Source organism: Balaenoptera borealis, assembly GCF_965194805.1.
Source record: "Balaenoptera borealis genome assembly, chromosome: 5".
Lineage (NCBI taxonomy): Eukaryota > Metazoa > Chordata > Mammalia > Artiodactyla > Balaenopteridae > Balaenoptera > Balaenoptera borealis.
In genome coordinates, this window is record NC_138862.1 from 87,739,275 (window position 1) to 87,761,437 (window position 22,163).

A 22,163-nucleotide genomic window follows, 5' to 3' on the forward strand; every position below is an offset into this window, starting at 1 on the left:
CAAACAAAATAATGATTAGACCCTACCGTATTCATTAGAGTTGATTCAGAGTTTGCAACCAAAACGAAGACATCAGCATCTAAGCAAAACTTATCAATCCAGCTATCCAGCTCTGTAGTGACATCTGTACCTGGACTAATGGGAATAAAATAAGAATTGTATTATATATTCTTTAAAAGAAAATTTAGATTACAGAGAGATAATTTTTTTAAACTTTTAAGAATTAGTTGAAGTCTAAAGGATAGGATTTCTACCAATTATCAGTCTGAAGCCTAGATTTAAACTACTTTCTCAGCTATAAGACAGCAGTTGTGGAAAGCTGAGAATCTGTGCTTTATATACTTCTATTCTGCTGACAACCCCCAGAGCCTGTCCAATCAACAACTTAACAAATGCTAAAAAAGTTTATTTACTAAAGAGAGAAAACTTCGTGAATTTTGACAAAGCAAGTAACATGTTCACTATTTTAATCATTTAAATCTTTATGCTTTGGAAGACTGAAAATAAGCAATAGAAAAAAAGAAAAAAAAAACCTAGGCTAATATACAATCTATACTATAAAAAGCATAGTCCAACTGTCTATACATTGACTCGATATGTCCTGTGACAAATTGGCAAGTTAACAGGTTGGGGTCATGGATACAGTCTGGCCATGAAATAAAGAAAAATTAATTAGTTAATATTATATTTAAACCAAATATTTTAATTTCCCAAGCACCTTCTCTCATCTGAGCTATTTCTGTTGATTACTTGAAACTCTCTTTCAATCAAAAGGGAAGACCCTCAACCAAAAAAGTAAAGATTTCCATAGAACACTGAAATTTTAACTGAAGAAAACAAAAGAGCACACCACAATTTTAAAAAATCATTTAACTACTTTTTTTGGTTAAGGACTCTGCTAAACAGATATGCATTACCATTCTATTAAGCACCAGTGTAGTAGGATGATTTCTGAAAAAACATATTAAATGCAGGTTAATCAGAAGAGCCCGAATAAATTACAAAAGCATTCGATTAATTCTTGAATGATGAAAAGCTGTATGAACTGTCCAGCGGTCATTTTGGGAAACTAAGTCTCAAGAATAATTACTGATTAAAAATAATACCTATTTAGAGTTATCTATCTAGGTATCTAGAATGAGACAATCTCTAAGGCCCAACCAATTATCCAAACTACAGTCTAGAGAAAAAAGTGACAATTCTTGAAATTTCGTGTAATAGAATTAAACTGATAAATTGGCACTTTTATGAAACCATTAAAAAACAAAAAAATAGTAACTTATCCGTTCCATTACAATCTAGCAAATAAGAACAAAGCAGCAATTGAACTTTTTTTTTTTTAAGCAATTGAACATTTAAAATTTTTACGTACTACATGCTAAAAGCAAGCAGCATTTCTAAAAAAAAGAAATACAAATACATACGTAGAAAACAATTCATATGTAATTTTACCTATCCACTAAAACCAGGTCATCTCTCAAGAGGGCACATTTTGCCTTTGGCCAAAACACATGTACAAGACAGCCAGCTTTCAAGTCTTTGTCCATGTGAAGGGCATGGGCCAGCTGATTAACTGTCTAAAGTGGGAAGGAAAGAAAAAATAAAACTCTACTTGTAACAAAATTCAATAAAAATTTAAAATATTATGATTTGGTACATTTATTTTTGCAAAACATGTAGAAAAAACAGAACTTTAAATCTTTTGAAATAAAACCATCTGAGCAATATTGAGAAACCTGAGGTTTAAAATTACCAAGTAGGAAAAAAAATAAGGCCTTGAAACGATTTACTCATACCATTCTACAACAATAATCTGGGCTGGAAACATTCTAAATGTCCAACAAATGGAACTCTGGCAATGAATCCCATACAACCCCTGAAATTGATATTGTATGTATGAAAAGAAATTCACAATATATTAAGAGAAAAAAAGCAAATCAGAAAATAGCATATATGGGACTTCCCTGGTGGTGCAGTGGTTAAGAATCCACCTGCCAATGCAGGGTACATGGATTCGATCCCTGGTCCGGGAAGATCCCACATGTTGCGGAGCAACAAAGCCCGTGCACCACAACTACTGAGCCTGCATGCCACAACTATTGAAGCCCTCCTGTGTGCCTAGAGCCCGTGCTCCACAACAAGAGAAGCCATCGCAATGAGAAGCCCGCACACTGCAACGAAGAGTAGCCCCTGCTCATTGCAACTAAAGAAAGGCCACATGTAGCAATGAAGACCCAGTGCAGCCAAATAAATAATAAATAAATAAAATTATTAAAAAAAAAGAAAGAAAATAGCATATATGATATAAAACCATTTTGTTTTAAAAATACAGAGAAACACCAATTTAACTCTACCAAAGAATTTCCACTGGTTTTGGAAGTGTAAGAGTTTTGGAAGTTTCTTTTCTTTTTGCCTAACTGTATTTTCTGACTCTTCTAAACTGAGTTTATTGCTTACTAATAAGGGGGGAAAAATAAAGGAACGTCACTAGGCAGTTATTTATTCACACAAGCCTGCTTTATATCAATGACTATGCCTTCTCTTTCCATTTAAATTTCCTAAAATATTTCTATTTCTCAAGATGACTTCTGACATACATTAGTTCATTACCTTTCATGTATGTGTTAAACATATAATTAAGTACAAAGGGCTTAAGACAAAATTAATAATCAAGGAAAGGGCATCAGTACACATACCTCGATGGTTCTTTTGTGATTTGTATGAAATTTTAAAGGGAAACATCTATTTTCAGATGGGCACAATGGTCCTGATCAGGCTTGAAGTGAATCTCCACAGTGACAATGTTAGGTAGGGGTTTTTCTGCTTGCTTTCATAAACTTTTTGATAGAATTATAAACTTGTATTAAAATCCTGATACCTGGGCTTCCCTGGTGGCGCAGTGGTTAGGAATCTGCCTGCCAATGCAGGGGACGCGGGTTCGAGCCCTCGTCCGGGAGGATCCCACATGCCGCGGAGCAGCTAGGGCCGTGCGCCACAACTACTGAGCCTGCGCTCTAGAGCCCGCGTGCCACAACTACTGAAGCCCGGGTGCCTAGAGCCTGTGCTCCACAAGAGAAGCTACCGCAGTGAGAAACCAGTGCGCTGCAACGAAGAGTAACCCCCGCTCACCGCAACTAGAGGAAGCCCGTGCGTAGCAACGAAGACCCAACGCAGTCAAAAATAAATAAATAAATAAATTTAATTAAAAAAAAAAATCCTGGTATCTTACCCATAAAATTAAAATAATATAAGCACCCATCTGACAGAGTTGTGGTGAGGTTTGAGTTACTACAAGTATTTAGAATAGTGTCTGCTACTTATCTTGATTACAAAATAAGTGATTCCTTCATTTGTATGGCTTAAAACCTTGAAAAATATTTTCATAAATATCATCTTATTTATTGTTTGTAAGTAATCTGAAGGGTATTAGACAGATTGAGTTACCTTCTCTGATCAAACAGCAAACTCACAGAAGGAGGACTAGACCTATGAATTCACCTACAGTTTAGCCAAAACTAAAATAGCATGGATCTTCACACACTGAACTTTTGCATTTGTGGGAGAGATCTTACGACTTAAGAGAAAGTGAGTATAGTGAGAAGCAGTGCCTTTCACCAATTGCTTTCATTCCAGAGTAAACATCTTGCATCCTAACTGCTTTTTATTTTTGTTTGGCTGAAAAAAATCTAGTGCCGCTGAATTCCTTAAGAAATTTATGAAAGGTAGGGAACTACCACTGGCCTTTATCTGATAAAGCTATAACATTTACTAATGAATATGCTTACCAAATATTCCAAAGGCAAAAACAGTTTCTAAAGGCACAGATGTGTCAAAAACAGATTCCAGAGCCCAATTTTTTAAACAAAGTTTTCTTTAGAAAGACAAGATTTGAGATTAAACAGCAACAACACACTTCAATAATGTTCTTTTCACCAGGAACACTATTTTAAAAATTTTATAAACTTTTAATTCTAATTTACTTTCATTTAGTTGAGGACAGGTTTTATTCTTCCAGTAACTTAGCTCTGAAGCAAAAGAATTTTAGAAAATTCAAAATATTAGTGATGGTTTTAAAAGCTATGAATAGAAATACTAATGGTTCTTCCATCTCTAGCAATGCAGACATCTTGTAAAAAATTTTTTAAAAGAACAAGTTAAGGACATTATTTCAGGTACATTATGTTGCTAAAGATCAAACAGTATACCTTCACATTCTTTTTTTCATCTGACCCTTCTGTCATGAGATAGGCTTTATCTCCATCTGTTCCTTCAACACTCAGGAAGCAATTGGTTGTATGGCCAATTCCACTAGGGAGGACTTTATCCCACAACATGGCATTGATAACAGAGCTCTTCCCACTGCTTGTCCTGAAGAATGAATACACAAAATCATGACAAAACATAATGGTAAAAACTTTCTTTCACTGGGTCAAAGGCCAACTTTTTTAGAATGCAAATTTTGTAAAAAAAAATTTCATCAGATTACAATCTGAAATCACAGCCCACTCTCCCCATCACAAGATGTGGTCTAACATCCCATCTTAAATCTGGGCTGGACCTTTTTCACATGCAAATCTCATTCCTATTTCTTCTTCTCAAGCAGGACAACTGAGTCATCACTTCCCCAGGAGGCCTCTTGCCTCCCACTCCTATACCACCCTAACCTGGGGTAGGGCCTCTTTCATGGACCTACTTCACACTAGACTCTGTTTAAGGCTCTGAGAATATGGTCAAGTGGAAGAAGCAGATGACAACATAAAACAAAAAACAAACAAAAACAGAGCTTTGAGAAAAGTTTCCAAGGACATAAACAGGGTGCTTTAGCAGAGAATAACTGAGAAGGAATACCTTAGAGTGGTCCGGAAAGGTTTCTGCTATAGTAACATTTAGGATGAGATTTGAAGAGTGAGAAGGAGTCAGACATACAACAAGGCAAAGAGAATTCTAGGCATAGGAAATTGCAAGTGCTAAAGCCCTAAGATGGGAAATAGCTTAGAAGGCCTACGAGGTTAGTGAGTAAATAAATGCTTCTATTGGTGAACAGCACATGATATCTGAACAACCAAGTGGGGGCCTCGTCATTTCTCTTTGCATCTCTAGTACCTAACAGAGTGATTGGTACATAGGTAGTTAACAAATGGTCCTTAAATTAATGTGTAAGCTGTGGCAGAAATCATTCTACCACTCCAGAAGTTTCATTAAGGAATGGCACTTCTCATTCTCCCTCTGGGAATCATGGAGCTGAAAATCCTTTTGGAAGGCACACCTGATAATCAACAGAAACTTAAAAAGAGTAAGTCACAAATTATACTTATCTGTTTTTCTATCCTTATAGCTGGCTAAGAAGCCAATTCTTAGAGATGAGCATCCTTAAAAAATAAAAATATGATTGACCTTCATAAAGCTTTATTTTACACCAGGAGCTAAAATGAACAAGTTCTTTTACATGCTAATAGCTTTAACATTTAATACAGGCAGAAACTGTTGTGAAGAGAAGGGGGAAGAATACCACTTGCTGCAACATCAGAAACAAAGCTGCGGATATGATCAAGAAAAGCTAATATCTGGAAACTACCCTTGAGAAGAAATAAAGGATTACCTGCCAAAAAATGCCACTTTCATGTGTCTCCGAGACAACACCTCACCAATGATGGAAAGCTTATTTTTATACCTCTGTATTTCTATCAGATCATCCTCAGTAGCTACTCGGTCAAGTTCTGGATTCTTGTATGTTGCTGTAAAATTGAAACGGTATTAGAGAAAGTAATATAGATGAATATTAAGTTAATTATAAAACAGAATACTTAAGATATGCATATATTTGGGTTTTGTTCTATATTAACATATTTGAAAATAAAAATAACATGGTATCTGAATATTTGGTAAAAGGTGAATGCCTCGTTGCAATGGGTCATAAGAATACTGCCCAAAAGAATTTCAAAATTATTAAAAATTACAGGGGTCCAGTCAAAAGGGTACTTATTATTCATCTAGGTCTCAAAGATACAAAATACCCACCTAAGACAAAAAAGCATTTCTGAACAGTGAAACTAGAACCTAATATCCACCTATTATTATTCCATCCTGACAGGAGCTTCAAATCTTGAACTGAGAAGAGGGATTCACATGCTAAGAGTGAGGTCTGAATGGGTAGTCCCCCCAAAATAAAGATATGGTTCAAGGAGGTCTTCAAGCTAGGTAAGACCTTGCTGTCTTACTACTTCTTGTCTGCTTCCCACAGGGATGGAGCAAGACAGCTCCTTGAACATGAATGAAAAGAGAATTGCAGACTGTAGCCCACTCCTGTCAGGTCTGGGAGTAACTGCCTACCCCAGCCCCAATCTCTCTTCCTCCAGAGATGGGGGTAGCTGGGAAAGCAACGATTTGAAAAGTAGGAAAGTATCTCAGTTTTGTTTGTATTTCAGGAATATACATTTTTACATTTTTATCATCTCGTTTTGAAGGTGAACACATGAAGATTCATTTGGCTATCTGAATGGTCCTAATTAGAGACAAATACTGACACAACTTACTGAGTGACCATCTAATTAAACTTAAGCTTCACATCTCACCATACTTTTCAAGTACATTGATAAAATATGTGCAATTTGGTGAATAAAGGCAAGACTGGCTTAAATACCATTACATTCATCTTTGTTTTTCATTTCATTCTTGCTCTTCTATGTGCTTCCTGATTTACTTGCTTTGCCTCTTTTTTGCAACATTTTTTTCTGAGGTTTTAGAACCAGTAATGTAAGCAGATAGGTTAGGGGGTCCCCGGAGAAAGAGAACCAGAAATGGCTTTCTTGACTTAAGAGAATCCATTCTGGCCTAAGCCATTTTGTGATCTAAGCCTGGCCACAATGCTTGCCCTTGAACAGGTCTCAGTACCGATGATCTTAAGGGAATGCAGCAAAAGAGAAAAGGCAGTCAAACAATAGTGAGTGATAAAGCAGAGTCCTAGTTCCTCCTCAAGAGACATACATATATGTGTGTGTGTGTGTATCTATCTATCTATCTATCTATCTATCTATCTATCTATCTATCTATCTTTGAGATCTGCAGGAACTAAAGTCCCCACCCAGGTGGAGAACTGAATGATGATGTTGACCCTCCTGACTTGAGTCAACCAAGACCTGGACTCTGTTGATCTTTGCTCCAATTCTATGCTGAATTCTCCTCTGCTCAAGCCCCTTCATGAATACACATGTACCCTTAGCTTAAAACTTCCCCAATTTTGCTGTCTGGGGACACACTGCTTTGGGAAAGATCCCCAGTGTTCTCCTCACCTGCTGCAAGTAATAAATCCTTCCTTCTCCCGCCCTGTGGTTTGGTTATGTCTACTGGCTCGATACCCACCAATAACAGTAACATTGAATTCAGATTCTAAAGCTGAATTCACTAGCTCCTAGAGCAATAGCTCCTAGCATCTATTACATGCTCAATACACAGAAGATGTTATGTTTAACTTCATTTTCACTTCCCATCAACTTTTTCAGAATAAAATATTATTCAAAAGTCACCATGCCAGCTCAAATTCTTTCCAAACTGAAAACTAAGATTCTGAACCAGTATTTTTTCCCTCATTCAACAGCAAAACTTGTGTCAGATCTGGTAATACGGACAAAATAATGAGGCAGGATCCCTACTCTCAAGAAACTCAAAATCTGGTGAAAGAGAATTAGGAGGGACAAGGAAAAATGTTTGATTCTACCAACCAACCAAATGTTTTCCCACTGTCACAGGAGTTTACAGAATCCCTCCCTTTCCACTGTACGCTTGAAGGTCAACAATTATCTCTAAAGTAGTATTTCCCAGTATGACATTCTCACCACCTTTGTTTGAACAGTTACACTCTGTTTAAGAAAACTCCTTTTGCCCTTTTCGCACTGCATCCCAGCCTCATTTGAGAAGATAAGATAGGTCTCAGATCTTGGCTTAACTGCTGAGTTGATGGGGGTGATAAGTATAATGGCTAAACGTGGGCTGCCTGACTTTGTCTGGGCATTTACTAGTTGCGTGATCTTTCGTAAGCTGCTTACCTTTTCTGTGCCTTAGTTCCTTCATTTTTAAAATGAGTGTGATTAAAATCTGCCTCAGTGTTGATTTGAGGATTAAACGAGTTATTAATAAAATAAAGTGCTTAGAATAGGACCTCACATGTGCACTTCTTTCTTAGTTGCTATTAATATAATTCAATCTTCCTCCTTTGGAGGGCAGAAATGGGTTTTATTTGTTATGGTATCTCTCATTGAGCACAATCCCCTGTATGTGTTCAGTAACCAAGGTTGAAAGAATAAAGCACCTTTATATATTTTCAAAAGTAATTATTTAAAAAACTTAGAGGAGCTAACCTTCAACAAAATGTGATCCTTCAGTAACAAACTCCAGTAACTGGTCAAAGATTGCTGTAATTGTCTTCTTAGCCAGCACAAAGTGCTTCAGTGGAGAAGCACTTTCTGCCATTATGCTGAAAAAAAAAAAGTTAGAAAAGTACAAATTAAACTGAATGATAAAGACATGTGAGTTAACAACACTTCCAGCAACATTAACTCCCCAATGAAACAAACTTCCAAACTTCCAAACTTTTAGATATATTTCTGGGGAAAATAAGTGTTTTACTTATATATTCACTTTTTGGCTGCGTCAGGTGCGGCGCGGGGGGTTCCAGAGTGCGTGGGCTCTGTAGTTGGGGCACGCGGGCTCTCTAGTTGTGGAGCGTGGGCTTAGTTACCCCATGGCATATGGGATCTTAGTTCCCCAACCAGGGGTAGATTGAACCTGCGTCCCCCGGCATTGCAGGACGGATTCCTAACCACTGGACCACCAGGGAAATCCCTGGGGGAGAAGTGTTTTAGTCAGACAATTAAAGACTACTTTTGGGTGATATTCCACTAAAATAAGTGAATTCTATTGGCCAAAATCTTGATTGCAATTACTTTAGTTCCCTTTGCTGATGATGAAACTGGCCAAATTCTGATTGCATGTGACTCTTAACTACATCAGGGAACACGGCAGCGAGTGACATGAAGCCAAGTTCATGAACAGTAACAAAGTTATTAAGTTTTTCAACCTGGACCTCTAGGTGGGTGGAGGTGGATATGCAGAATGAGGAAATAAAATTCCAAGATCATAATGCGGAAATAAAATTCCAAGATCATAATGCAATACTAACGTTTAGAAAGAAGTAGTTCTCATCGCAACAAATAAGGAGGCAAGCCTTAAAGCGAGTATTAACGTTTCCAGCCAAAGTACCAAGAACTTCAAGGATTGTAAGTTAAGAAAAATAAGTTTTGGTGGCAGCTTCTCCTGAAAAGACACCAAACAAGAACGATCACACACCAGTCTAATCCTGGTATGCATGTGTGTCAAATGGAGCAGAGGGGCCATAAAGAAGGCTGAGCCTTCCAAAGCGTCAGGAAATGACTGACCAAAGGGGACGAGCGGGAAAGCACGGTGGGGGTAACAACTCGGTTCAGCTGGTGGTGAACGCCGACCTTGGAGAAAGGCCTTCCCTGTCCTCCACAACAGGCGCTGGAGCCCCGCCCGTAGGGCTCGGGGCCAGACCCCACCCCCGGCGCGCGTGCGCCGGCCCCGGCTCCCGGTACCCCGGGCTCCGGGCTCGCGGGCTCCGCGGGCCTAACCCGGCCCCCAGCCCTACTCGCAACCGCAGCAGCTCCCTCCTTTTCCGCAGGACCGCGGCGGCGCCTCGTCACAGAGCGCCCCACGCACGACTCCCCGCTCCCTGCCCCCGTCAGGACGAACGTCACCCGAGCAAAGTGAACCGGCCCGCGGCCGAGGCTGCGGGCACTCACCCTGTCCCGGCTCCGACTTGTCACCCAGCAACCGCACCTCAGCCACAGCCCTCAAGCCGCCTCATTCTCCCAAGAGAGGCTGGGAGACTGGAAGGCGGCGGGAGGAGTAGCAAGAGGGCGGTTACTTCCGATCTCTTGCCCTTCCCGATTTGGTTTGGCTCCGTAACCGGAAGTGATCTACTCCGAGCGCCATTTTTCTTAAGGGCAGAAGGCAAGGAATTGTCGTGAGCAGGCAATGCAACCAGAAGAATGCTTTTCCTTTCACCCCCAACTTCTGCATCGCCTCCCTCTCCCTTCAAAGTTTCCAAAGCTCTGCCCAGCCTAGGCGTAGCTAGCTGTTAGTGGCTCGTTTAGTGAGGGAGAGCTAAAAGGAGAAGGGGTGAGATGAGATGAGGTGGAGTTAGGGTGTCAGACGAGGATTCCTGCTTACTCGGCCAGCAGCAATAAAGGAAAACCTTTTGACCTCTCCACTACCCTCTGTTCTTGTGTGATTCACTTCCTGAGCTTGGAGTACAGCGGTGTGTGTGTGTGTTGAATTAGAAGTGAGACTTAGAAAATTGATGTATCGTTGGCAACTGCTTCTCAAATTTTGTACTTGGGAATTTTGTACTTAAGGATCTTGTTAAACTGCAGATTCTGATTCTTTGGGTCAGAGTGTGCATTTCTAACATCCGTGGATTGCTGCTGCTGCTGGTCTGCACATTGCTCAGAGGAAACTCCTGGGATTTCTTTCTAGAGTTGGCAAGTGAGATACAGTTTTACAAGTGAGGCCACTTCATCTTTCTGAACCTCATCTACAAAATCAGAGTACTAATAATACCTACTTTGTGGGTAGGCTCTAGTACCCAGTTATTCAACCAAACACTAATCTAGGTATTACTGGGAAAGTATTTGTGATTAATATCTATAATCAGTTGACTCGATGTAAAAGAGATTAGTTTGGGTAATCTGGGTGTGCTTGATCCAATCAGTTAATAGACTTTAAGAGCAGAACCGAGGTTTCCCTAATGAAGGAATTCTTTCTGTGGATTGCAGTGTCAGTTCCTGGCCAAGAATTTCCATTCTGCCCTTACTGATGGCTTGCCCTAATGTTTGTTTGTTTGTTTTTTAACAACAAAAAATTTATTCTCTCACAGTTACAGAGGCCAGATGTCTACAATCTATGTGTCAGCAGGGCTGAGCTCTCTCTGGAGTCTCTAGGGGGAGGTTCCTTCCCTTGCCTCTTCCAGTTCTGGTGGCTAGAGGCATTCCCTGGCTTGAGGCTACATGGCACAAACCTCTGCCTCTGTCTTCTCGTGAATCTTCACATGGCCTTCTCCCCTGTGTCTCTTTGTCTCGAATCTCTCTCTCCTTCCTTTTATATGGACACCGGTCACTAGATCCAGTATGGGGATTTGGATCCTGGATCCTAAATCCAGGATGATCTCATCTCAAAATCCTTAACTTAATTACATCTTCAAAGGCCCTATTTCCAAGTAAGATCATATTCACAAGGTATCAAGAGTTAGGACTTGGAGACATATTTTTGGGAGATACTATTCAACCTATTACACATGTATTATAAATACTTTCTTTAGTCCATGGTTTGCCTTTTCACCCTTTAAAAAAAATTTTTTTTTTAATCTGATGAGGAGAATCGTAAATATTCCGTGGCAGGACAATCAAACTAAGATAGAAAGAAGGAAAAAAAAGACAAATGACATGCCCCCTTTGTGGCAGGCCTTTCCCAATGTGCAATGTGCATCTACATTATGCACTTGAACCAGACCTCCTCAAAGCAGGAGGATGAAATCAATCTATGAGAAAAAGTTCGCTCCTTTCTTCAGGCTCCAGCATTATAACATTGTAATTCTATGATTAATATATTTATTTTTCATCTCATACAAAGGTACAAGGGGTCACATTGACCAAAGGCTTGTCTGTACATGCGTAATTGAAAAAAAAGGGAAAAAAAACCATTGTTGATTGAACTATAGATACAATGTTAACCTGTCAATATGATACATAATTTCTTTCTCTCAAAAATCTATAAAACTGCACCTCTAATTCCTGATTAATGGAGCAGTTCTCAGAGGTTCTGAGAATCTGTTTCCTGGGTTATAATCCTCAGTTTGGCTCACATAAAATTCTCTTTTCTTTCTTCTCAGCTTGATTGGTATTTGATTTTTCACAGACAAATTGAAATTTAGTTGATTTACAATGTTTTGTTAGTTTCTGGTGTACAGCAAAGTGATTCAGTTATACATAAATATACATACATTCTTCTTCATATTCTTTTTTTAAAAATTAATTTATTTATTTATGGCTGTGTTGGGTCTTCGTTTCTGTGCGAGGGCTTTCTCCAGTTGCGGCAAGCGGGGGCCACTCTTCATCGCGGTGCGCGGGCCTCTCACTACCGCGGCCTCTCTTGTTACGGAGCACAGGCTCCAGACGCGCAGGCTCAGTAATTGTGGCTCACGGGCCCAGTTGCTCCGTGGCATGTGGGATCTTCCCAGACCAGGGCTCGAACCCGTGTCCCCTGCATTGGCAGGCAGATTCTCAACCACTGCGCCACCAGGGAAGCCCTCATATTCTTTTTCATTATAGTTTATTACAAGATATTGAATATAGTTCCCTGTGCTATACATTAGGACCTTGTTGTTTACCTACTTTGTATACAGTAGTTTGTATCTGCTAAACCCAAACTCCTAATTTATCCCTCCTTCCTCCCACCCCTGCTTTCCCTTTTGGTAATCATCAGTTTGTTTTCTATGTCTGTGAGTCTGTTTCTGTTTGTATATAAGTTCATTTGTATCATTTTTTAGATTCCACATATAAGTGATATCATATGATGTTTGTCCTTCTCTGTCTGACTTACTTCACTTAGTATTCAATATAATAATCTCTAGGTGCACCTGTGTTGCTGCAAATGGCATTACAGTATCTCACTCTTTTTTATGACTAATATTCCATTGTATAATATATATATATATCACATCTTCTTTATCCCTATATATTTTGGATTTGCCTAGCCAGCCCTCAATTCCTTGTAATATTCCTTGCAATAAATTTCTTACCCTCTGAACCCTAACTGACACACACTCTAACCCTCCTGCCAGCAAAATAAGAGACTATGCTTGGTCATTTGCATCATAATATGAAATTTTTTAAATAAATAAAGATCTTCATTGTAAAACACATTTTGATACAAGTACAATTCTAAGGATTCCTAGCAGAAATAATTAGCATACTGTTTCTGTGTTTTTGTTTATGGTGTGGAGAGGGAGGGTGGGGAGAAGAGATAAGGCATTAAAAAGCACAAAACACTTTGAAATCAAAAGATTTCCTTTGTACTTGCCTGACCAATAAGCACTATAATTTACAATCATGTTAAGGCATTAAGCAAAAAGGAATGAAATTTTAGGGATGAATTTCAAGCATCAGCCAGCATGTGAAGGGTGAAGGCAGTTACTACACTTGAGATCATTCATATGTTCATTAAACAAATATATACTGAAGAAGAAATCTTTTAATGAAAGAGCATGGAACTTGATCTGAAGACCTCAGTTCAAATCTAGACTATGCCAGTTGATAGCTATGTGAAACCCTTAACCACTCAAGTCAGTTTTGAGCACAGGGAATTTCAAAGGAAACTTTTGCTTTATTTATATTGTTTGAATTTTTAAAATCATAATGGTATCCCTTTATTAGTTTTATAAATAATTACATCTTTAATATAATTATTGTATATCAAAGTAAAAGTAACATTGCATGTTATAAATTATAAAAATAATAAGTAATAAATGTTTTTGTATAAGTAATAAGTAATTTAATCCATTGTTTTTCTTTTTATGGAACAGACTCATAGGCAAAAACCAGCAGAGTAAACATAAAGAAGAAAGAAGAAAAAAATTAAAATATAAGGGCTAAAACAAAGAGATTAACAAAAAGTAAAATTTAATTATTAAAAAACTTATAAATTTGACATACCACTGCCAAATCTGTTTAAGAATGTCAAAAGTGAGGGAAGACACAAACCAAAGGGGAAATAACTCTAGATACAAAATATCATAAATGCCAAAAAACTTGAAAACTCGGATGAAGTGTAAAATTTCTGGGAAACCATCAAATACCAAAATTAGACTGAGGAAAAAAATAGAAAACTTGAATAAGCTAATAAGCATTCAAAAAATTGAAATGGCAATTTCCCATATATACAAAAAAAGAGAGCCTAGATGATTTTAGAGGTAACATTTTACCAAATCTTTAAAGAAAAGATTAATATTTTCTCATACAGGTTTTTGCAGAGCATAGAAAAAGAGAAAAAACACTCCAACTCACTTATAAGACTAGAAAAACCTTGATACCACACTGGATAGGAGGTGTAAGTAAAGAAAATCACACGTATGAATAAGGCAAACATCCTATGTGAAATATTACCTAACTGAATCTGACATTGTATTAGAAAAAAAATTTTGTACAGGTAGAGTTTTCCTAAAAATACAAAGATAATTCAACATTAGAAAATCAACCAATGGAATTCATATTTGCGGACTTAAAGGAGAAAACCCACCTGTTTATCTCAATAGCTATAGAAAAAGTCATTGCTAAAGTTTAATACCTACTTACAATAAAAAGTCTTAAAAAACTAAGAAAACTGCTAGAGGCTACTTATCAAAACCTACAGAAAATATACTTAATGGGGAAACTTTAGGAGTCTTACATCTAAGGCTAGGAACAAAAAAAAGAATGCCTGCTAATGCTATTTCTCCTCCTTATAGTAGTGGAAGTACTGACAAATTCGATGATAAGAAAAAAAGAGCCATTTGGACTCGCAGACTGGAAGTAAAGAGACAAATATATAATTTACGGCAGATTATATGGTTATTTACATTAAAAATTAAGCAAAGACAGCTATTAGAACTAAAAAGATTAAAACCCAAACAACATTATTTCTGTATACAAAAATCCATGTTTCAAAACTCAGACGTTTTCCTATACATGCAGTAGCCAATTAGAAAATAAGATAGCATGTCAAAGCAACCAAAACTGTAAAGAATCTAGGAATTGACTTAACAAAAGCTGCACACAACCTTTATGGAAAAAATTTTAAAAAACATTAAAAGAGACCTAAATAACTGGAGAAATATACAATGCTTACAAAAGAAAAGATTTAACATTGTAAAGATGTTGATTCCCTCAAAAATGATCATAACTATAATGCAATTCCAACAAGACTTAAATGGAATTGGAACTAATGCTAAATTTACATGGAAGAAGAAAAAGTCTACCAATAACTAAAACAGTTCTCAAAAGAAGAGCAGAGGACTTCCCTGGTGGCGCAGTGATTAAGAATCCGCCTGCCAATGCAGGGGACACGGGTTCGAGCCCTGGTCCGGGAAGATCCCACATGCTGTGGAGCAAGTAAGACCGTGCGCCACAACTACTGAGACTGCATGCCACAACTACTGAAGCTCATGCACCTAGAGCCCCTGCTCCACAACAAGAGAAGCCACCACAATGAGAAGCCTGTGCACTGCAATGAAGAGTAGTCCCCGCTCGCTGCAACTAGAGAAAGCCCGTGCGCAGCAACAAAGACCCAACGCAGCCAAAAATAAATAAATAATAAATTAATTAATTTAAAAAAAAAAAAGAAGAGCAGGGAGAATACATTCACACTACCTGATATTAAGACATACTGGAAAGCTATAATGTTTAAAGCAACTGTTAAAACATGTGATACTATTGCAGGAACAAACAGGAATATAATGAGTACAGACACAGATCCATATGCCAATTATGCCCATGGGGAGTGGATATATGATCAAATTGGTATCATGAATCACTGGGGGAAGATGCATTATTTAACAAATAGTATTGACGAAATCAGCTCACTTGAATGAACAAAAATAAAACGTGAATCATTCTTACACACAAAGAAACTCAGACCTAAACACAAAAGGTACAACCAGAACATTACTAGGAGAAAATGTAGGAAAACAGTTTGTTAACAAGATGTAGAAAGCACAGCCTGTGAGGTAAAATGTGATGGATCTATCTACATTAGATCTTTCCCCCCTCCCTTCCTCCCTCCCTCCTCTGTCTCTCTCTTCTCTTTCTTTCTCTCTTTCTCTTTCTTTCCTTCCTTCCTTCCTTCCTCACCGTGCAGCATGTGGGATCTTAGTTCCCTGACCAGGGATTGAACCTGTGCCCCCTGCATTGAGAGCGTAGAGTCTTAACCATTGGACCTCCAGAGAAGTCCCAATGTAAAGATTTCTGTTCAAAAAAAGACATAAGTAACGGATGGCAATCTGGGAATCTATTTTTTGCTGTGTATATCATCAACTAAGGACCAATATTTAAAATTTTTAAAGAACTTCTGAAAATTAACCAGAAAACCCAATAGAAAAGTGAACAAAGGGGAATTCCTTGGCGGTCCGGCAGTTAGGACTCAGCACTTTCACTGCCGTGGCCTGGGTCCAATCCCTGCTCTGCAAACCAAGATCCTGCAAGCTATGGAGAGGCACTTCACAAAATGAGAAACCAAAATGTCTCATAAGCATATTAAGATATTTTCAACCTTGTTAGTAATCAAATAATGCAAATTCAAACAATAGTAATATACTACTTTATGCCCCTCAGATTTACCAAAATTAAAAAGTTGTATAAAACTGTCGATAAGGATGTAGGGAAACATGATCAGCTGATGGGCGTGTAAACTTGAGCCATTCTGGATAATATTTTGGAGGTATTTAATCACAAGCATACAAAAAAATATATACACAAAGCCCACCCCCACCTCAGAAAAAAGAGAACAAAACCCCAAAACACCTTAACACATACAAGAATGTTTATGGTAGCCTTATCTACAAAGTGAATACTTAGAAACACAGAAGGCACTCAGCCTGATATTTAACTGAATTCGAGTTCAGAAAGGTGACAGAGAAGAGTTTCCTGCCCTATATGGTAAATTTCTTTGAGGACAAGAACCATAGTTTATCTGTGTATCCCTGTGCATATGGCTTGATAGGAGATATTCCATAGCTGTTTGTTAAACTGACTAGTAGTGAAGTAGAAGTTTTTAAGGAGCTGCAAGAAAAATTTGGTAACATTACATCCATTGTCCCTGGTTAGTCACACAATTTATGGTTAGCAAACAGGGACTAGAAAACAAAGTCACATGCCATGGTCCAGTACTCTCTATTACATTATTTTCTCTCCTCAATTGTCTGGTATGACATTCCATGGAAAAAATAGGGCACATTTTCACTTTTTCTATAGAAAATTCTTTTAAGAGTGGTAGAGAGTTATAAAGTCCTGTTTATTCTAGCTTAAAAAGCATTTGTCTAATGATGTTAGAGAACCATTTTTCTAAGCTATAAACAAGAAATTTAGATCAGAATTTTGTATTCTCAAACTTCAGTCATTCATGTTTCACCTGCTCAATTTTTTCCATGTCCATGTATCATTATTTACTTCATGTTTTTCCTTAACTGTTTGCTTTAAAAAAAAAAAAGTTCTGTCCTAAGTAAAAATATTCATGAATCAGATTTGATGTTACATCTTACAACATATAATTTACAGCCATGAAAATAAAACTATGTACTATATATAATTTTTTTTTTAATTTTTTATTTATTATTTATCTATTATGTTTATTTTTGGCTGTGTTGGGTCTTCGTTTCTGTGTGAGGGCTTTCTCCAGTTGCGGCGAGTGGGGCCACTCTTCATCGCGGTGCGCGGGCCTCTCACTATCGCGGCCTCTCTTGTTGCGGAGCACAGGCTCCAGACGCGCAGGCTCAGTAGCCGTGGCTCACGGGCCCAGTTGCTCCGTGGCATGTGGGATCTTCCCAGACCAGGGCTCGAACCCGTGTCCCCTGCATTGGCAGGCAGATTCTCAACCACTGCGCCACCAGCGAAGCCCTATATAATTATTTTTATATGTTGTGTGCTTTATGAGTCTGGATTAGATGATTTCTGAGGTTCCTCTTAAACTAACATTCTGTCATTTTGTGTTAGTTTCTCTACTTCAGCAATTTAGTTGTTCACTAAAGAAGAACACTGGATCAGTGCCACAAGGCACTTAACCGTAATCTTGTAACCATAAAGAAAGAAGTGCCATGAGAGAATTTCCTGGTGGTCCAGTGGTTAGGACTTGGTGCTTTTACTCCGTGGCCTGTGCTCCATCCCTGGTTGGGGAACTAAGATTCTGCAAGAGCTGTGCAGCCTCCTCCCTGCCCGCCCACCCCCCCCAAAAAAGTGCCATGATATTCTGCTTTTTAAAAATCCAAAATAGACACATTAAAATTTCTAAATTCAGCACTGCTGTTAGATAGGAATTTATAAAATATTTACAGGGTATAGAAGCGAGTGATGTGGTAGGTATATGGTATGAAAGGATTAAGTTATTTTAAACACAGTTTGGAGAATACAGAGAAGGAAGAATTAAAGAAAACAAATCCACTCTCACCTTGCTAATTGGGAAAATTTTAATATTTTGAGACTTTCTGAAAATCCAAATGAGGTGAGGAAGAGTTGCACAGAGGAGGGTAATCAGTCATAGAATATAGTACGAGCAATGTTTTTTTAAAAAACATAATGCTATAGCAGAGAAGTGGTAACCCTAAATAAAACGTGCAGGGTAGGCAAGAAAAGAGAACTCAATAATCTCAGATTTCAGCCAACTAAAATCCAAAACGTCATGGTAAATGGTCTTTAGGCAGAGGATCAAAAAACAAACAAAAAGGGGCTTCCCTGGTGGCGCAGTGGTTGAGAATCTGCCTGCTAATGCAGGGGACACGGGTTCGAGCCCTGGTCTGGGAAGATCCCACATGCCGCGGAGCGGCTAGGCCCGTGAGCCACAACTAGTGAGCCTGCGCGTCTGGAGCCTGTGCTCCGCAACAAGAGAGGCCATGATACTGAGAGGCCCGCGCACCGCGATGAAGACTGGACCCCGCTTGCCGCAACTAGAGAAAGCCCTAGCACAGAAAAGAAGACCCAACATAGCAATCAATCAATCAATCAATCAATCTTTAAACAAAACAAAAACAAAAACAAACAAACAAAAAACCACTACCCACCAGAAATTCCATTTCTGTGTTACTTTGGTATGATTCCAATTCCTAATCTCAGCTTATTCTGAAGAATAAGGGCAGAAGTGTCAATGATTTCAACTGTAATGTTTTTCAGTAGTGGACACTATCTGGATAAGATATTTAAAAACTAGAAAACATTGAGTTTTTATTCAAAACATACTTTTCATTAAATTTTTCAATGTGTAATTCATTCAGCTCAATATTTTTAGCAAGCAAAAAATTATCCAGGTCATATTCGTTTGCCTATTTGAAACTCAAAATAAACAACAACAAACTTAAAGGTTTTGACAACAAAAATTACCCTAAAAAAGTATCTAAATAGTCATCCCTTTTAAAGTATGGGATTAAGACTAGTAGATGACACAATATTCCTATTAAGCAATGTGAGAAAATTGTTTCTTTCTACAATGAAGAAATTACTTTTCATAAATGTGATTTATTTTGGGTTCAGGTAGTTACCAGTTTAATACCAAGGTTACTAAGGAGAATGAACTTAATAAGGAAGTTGTGGTGATGCTTTAATATGGAAAAATCTTTATATAGAAAATTATTTTTCAAATCACTAGTATGAAGTAGACTCCAAGCAACTAATAGACTATTTTTTAGTTTTTTAAACTTACAAATTGAGCATATAACTTCATGTAATAAACATGTAAATTACATGTGACAACTTTTAGCTTTGTGAATTTATATTTTACACCATAAATGTACATACACATTTCTTCCTCTTAGATTTGACTGTTGTCTTAAGAGCTTAATTTATGGAAAGCTAAACCAATATATTTGTAAATCCATAAACTCAATGCCATGAATAATTCTTGTAGATACTCTATCTTCAGTCATCAGAACTTGAGTTACAAAGGAATATATATTCAAAAGTTCATTTTTAATTTATAGGAATGAGACTGTTAAATTGTAGGGTAAAACTGACTAGCCAGATTTGCTTCTCTGTTGGGATTTACAGTTAGTTAAACTATTTATTTTCAATTAAATAAAAAGTATTGATTCTTTTAAGTCAATCTGCTTCTCAAGAGGATTGTGGCTATTTGATATGTATTTTTTTTTTCTTTTGGCTGTGCCGCACGTCTTGGGGCGTCTTTGTTCCCCGACCAGGGATCTCACTCATGCCCCCTGCCGTGGAAGCATGGAGTCTTAACGATTGGACCGCCAGGGAATTCCCATGGCTATTTGATTTTTATTAGCTTTTTCAAATTTATGTCACTTACAGTGCTTTAAAGTTATGAAAATTCCATCAAAAATTAATCACAGTAGTTTGGGGAATATATTAACCAGCTTGCAAAAGGTAAGACTGGGAAAACAAGCTGAGTAAGATTAACTGTAAATTGCCAGGAATTAAGTAACTCAATGCTTTGAAAATCAGATTTAAAAACTAGGAATAGTGTTAGTTTATTGGGGAAAAACGAAACACTACTGGCTACACCTGCCAATAATTCAGCAATCACCTAACAGGCTACAGACCCTGTGAAACAGAGAAACTGGTTAATATGTGATGATACACACTCAGAGGAATAAGAAAGGTGATTTAAAATGGTAAAACTGGCAAATTCACGAGCAGGAAATTTACAAATTTACAAGCTTTTGAGTACCACACAATCATTTTCAAACAACATGAACTGCAAAGTGAAGATTAAAAAAAGAGATCCATCAATATTGTTCACTACTGCCAAGAATTCTATTGTAGTGCTAATAAACATCACCATCTGTTATGTATGCTCGAGTCACAAAAGAGTACAGTGGAAATGTCTGTCTTTGCGCAGAAAAAATCTAGAAGCAATTAGAAAATTTTCTTTTTAGGTAGGTTTGTTTTTCCAAAGAAGTTCATTTAGCTAAAAATATAGACTTGCTACCTCAGCAATTTATGGACAATCATAGGCTTATTTGAAAGCTGAGTCAAAGCAAAAAGGTTTTATTGGACAAACTGTCAGTGAGATGTGGCTTCAAGCTGCAGATTCAGCAAAAAAGCCCTAAATTATATGGTTCTAAAACTTGGATTTAATACCTCTGGAGTAGGGGCTTCCCTGGTGGCGCAGTGGTTGAGAATCTGCCTGCCAATGCAGGGGACACGGGTTCGAGCCCTGGTCTGGGAAGATCCCACATGCCGCGGAGCAACTAAGCCCCTGCGCCACAATTACTGAGCCTGCGCGTCTGAAGCCTATGCTCTGCAACAGGAGAGGCCGCGATAGTGAGAGGCCCGCGCACCGCGATGAAGAGTGGCCCCCACTTGCCACAACTAGAGAAAGCCCTCGCACAGAAACGAAGACCCAACACAGCCATAAATAAATAAATAAATGATTAATTAAAAAAAAAAAGCCACCTTACTACGCTGGTCTAAATTAAAAAAAAAAAAAATACCTCTGGAGTAGTTGCATTACAATCTCTAATTTGATTACTAACACCTGATCAAAAGTAAAGCTGTAAAATACACAATTAAAAAAAACCCAGGCATTCCTTATTTAAGGTTTGTTTTTCTGAAAATCAAATTCCTGAAGCTGGATGTATATTAAAAAAGTATAAAGACAGAATTACCAATAAAGTAGTTGAATGGCTAGGTTACATAGTTATGAAAAACATCCCAAGGACAAACCTTAGATTTTTTTTTTTTTTTAAAGAAATTCACGTTCTTTCTTTCTTTATTTATTTATGACTGTGTTGAGTCTTCGTTTCTGTGTGAGGGCTTTCTCTAGTTGCGGCAAGTGGGGACCACTCTTCATCACGGTGCGCGGGCCTCTCACCATCGCGGCCTCTCTTGTTGCGGAGCACAGGCTCCAGACGCGCAGGCTCAGTAATTGTGGCTCATGGGCCTAGCTGCTCCGCAGCATGTGGGATCTTCCCAGACCAGGGTTCGAACCCGTGTCCCCTGCATTGGCAGGCAGATTCTCAACCACTGCGCCACCAGGGAAGCCCAAACCTTAGATTTTTATGTAACATGGTGTAATGGAAACATAACTACACTGGAAGCCAAATAACTTGGATTCCACTCCTGTCTGCTATAACTGGTTTTGGGACCCTGGCCTAATAATAACCTAAGTTTCTGTTTCTATAAGAAACTTAGAAAACTAGAGGGTGTAGACCAGATGGTTTCTAATGTTTTCTTCCAATTTCATTATAATTTTAAATCTTCTAAGAAACATTTACATCAGACAGCTCTACCCAGAATGTGATAAGCAGATGGAATGGTAGTTTCTAGGAATACAGGTATGCACATATAACAACATGGTGGAAATAAAAATGATTGGTTTTGAAAAACTTGTTG

The 22,163-nt window shown here is 38.0% G+C and overlaps 1 protein-coding gene across 5 annotated transcripts in view; it reads right to left on the bottom strand.

Moving 5' to 3' along the window:
* Positions 1 to 9,949, bottom strand: part of MFN1 (mitofusin 1) — a 34,143-nt gene extending 24,194 nt beyond the window's left edge. For 4 of the 5 annotated variants that reach the window (XM_082393998.1, XM_082393996.1, XM_082393997.1 and 1 more), the window contains exons 1-6: positions 9,816 to 9,949; positions 8,355 to 8,470; positions 5,600 to 5,735; positions 4,206 to 4,368; positions 1,453 to 1,577; positions 27 to 135 (exon numbers count right to left, since the gene is read on the bottom strand). In XM_082393998.1, coding sequence (XP_082250124.1) covers positions 27 to 135; positions 1,453 to 1,577; positions 4,206 to 4,368; positions 5,600 to 5,735; positions 8,355 to 8,466 — 645 coding nt within the window. In that variant the 5' untranslated portion in view covers positions 8,467 to 8,470; positions 9,816 to 9,949. Of the gene's footprint in view, positions 1 to 26; positions 136 to 1,452; positions 1,578 to 4,205; positions 4,369 to 5,599; positions 5,736 to 8,354; positions 8,471 to 9,175; positions 9,310 to 9,815 lie in introns of all 5 variants that reach the window. The other variant, XM_082393995.1, reaches the window with a different exon arrangement.
* Positions 9,950 to 22,163: the final 12,214 nt, after the last annotated feature.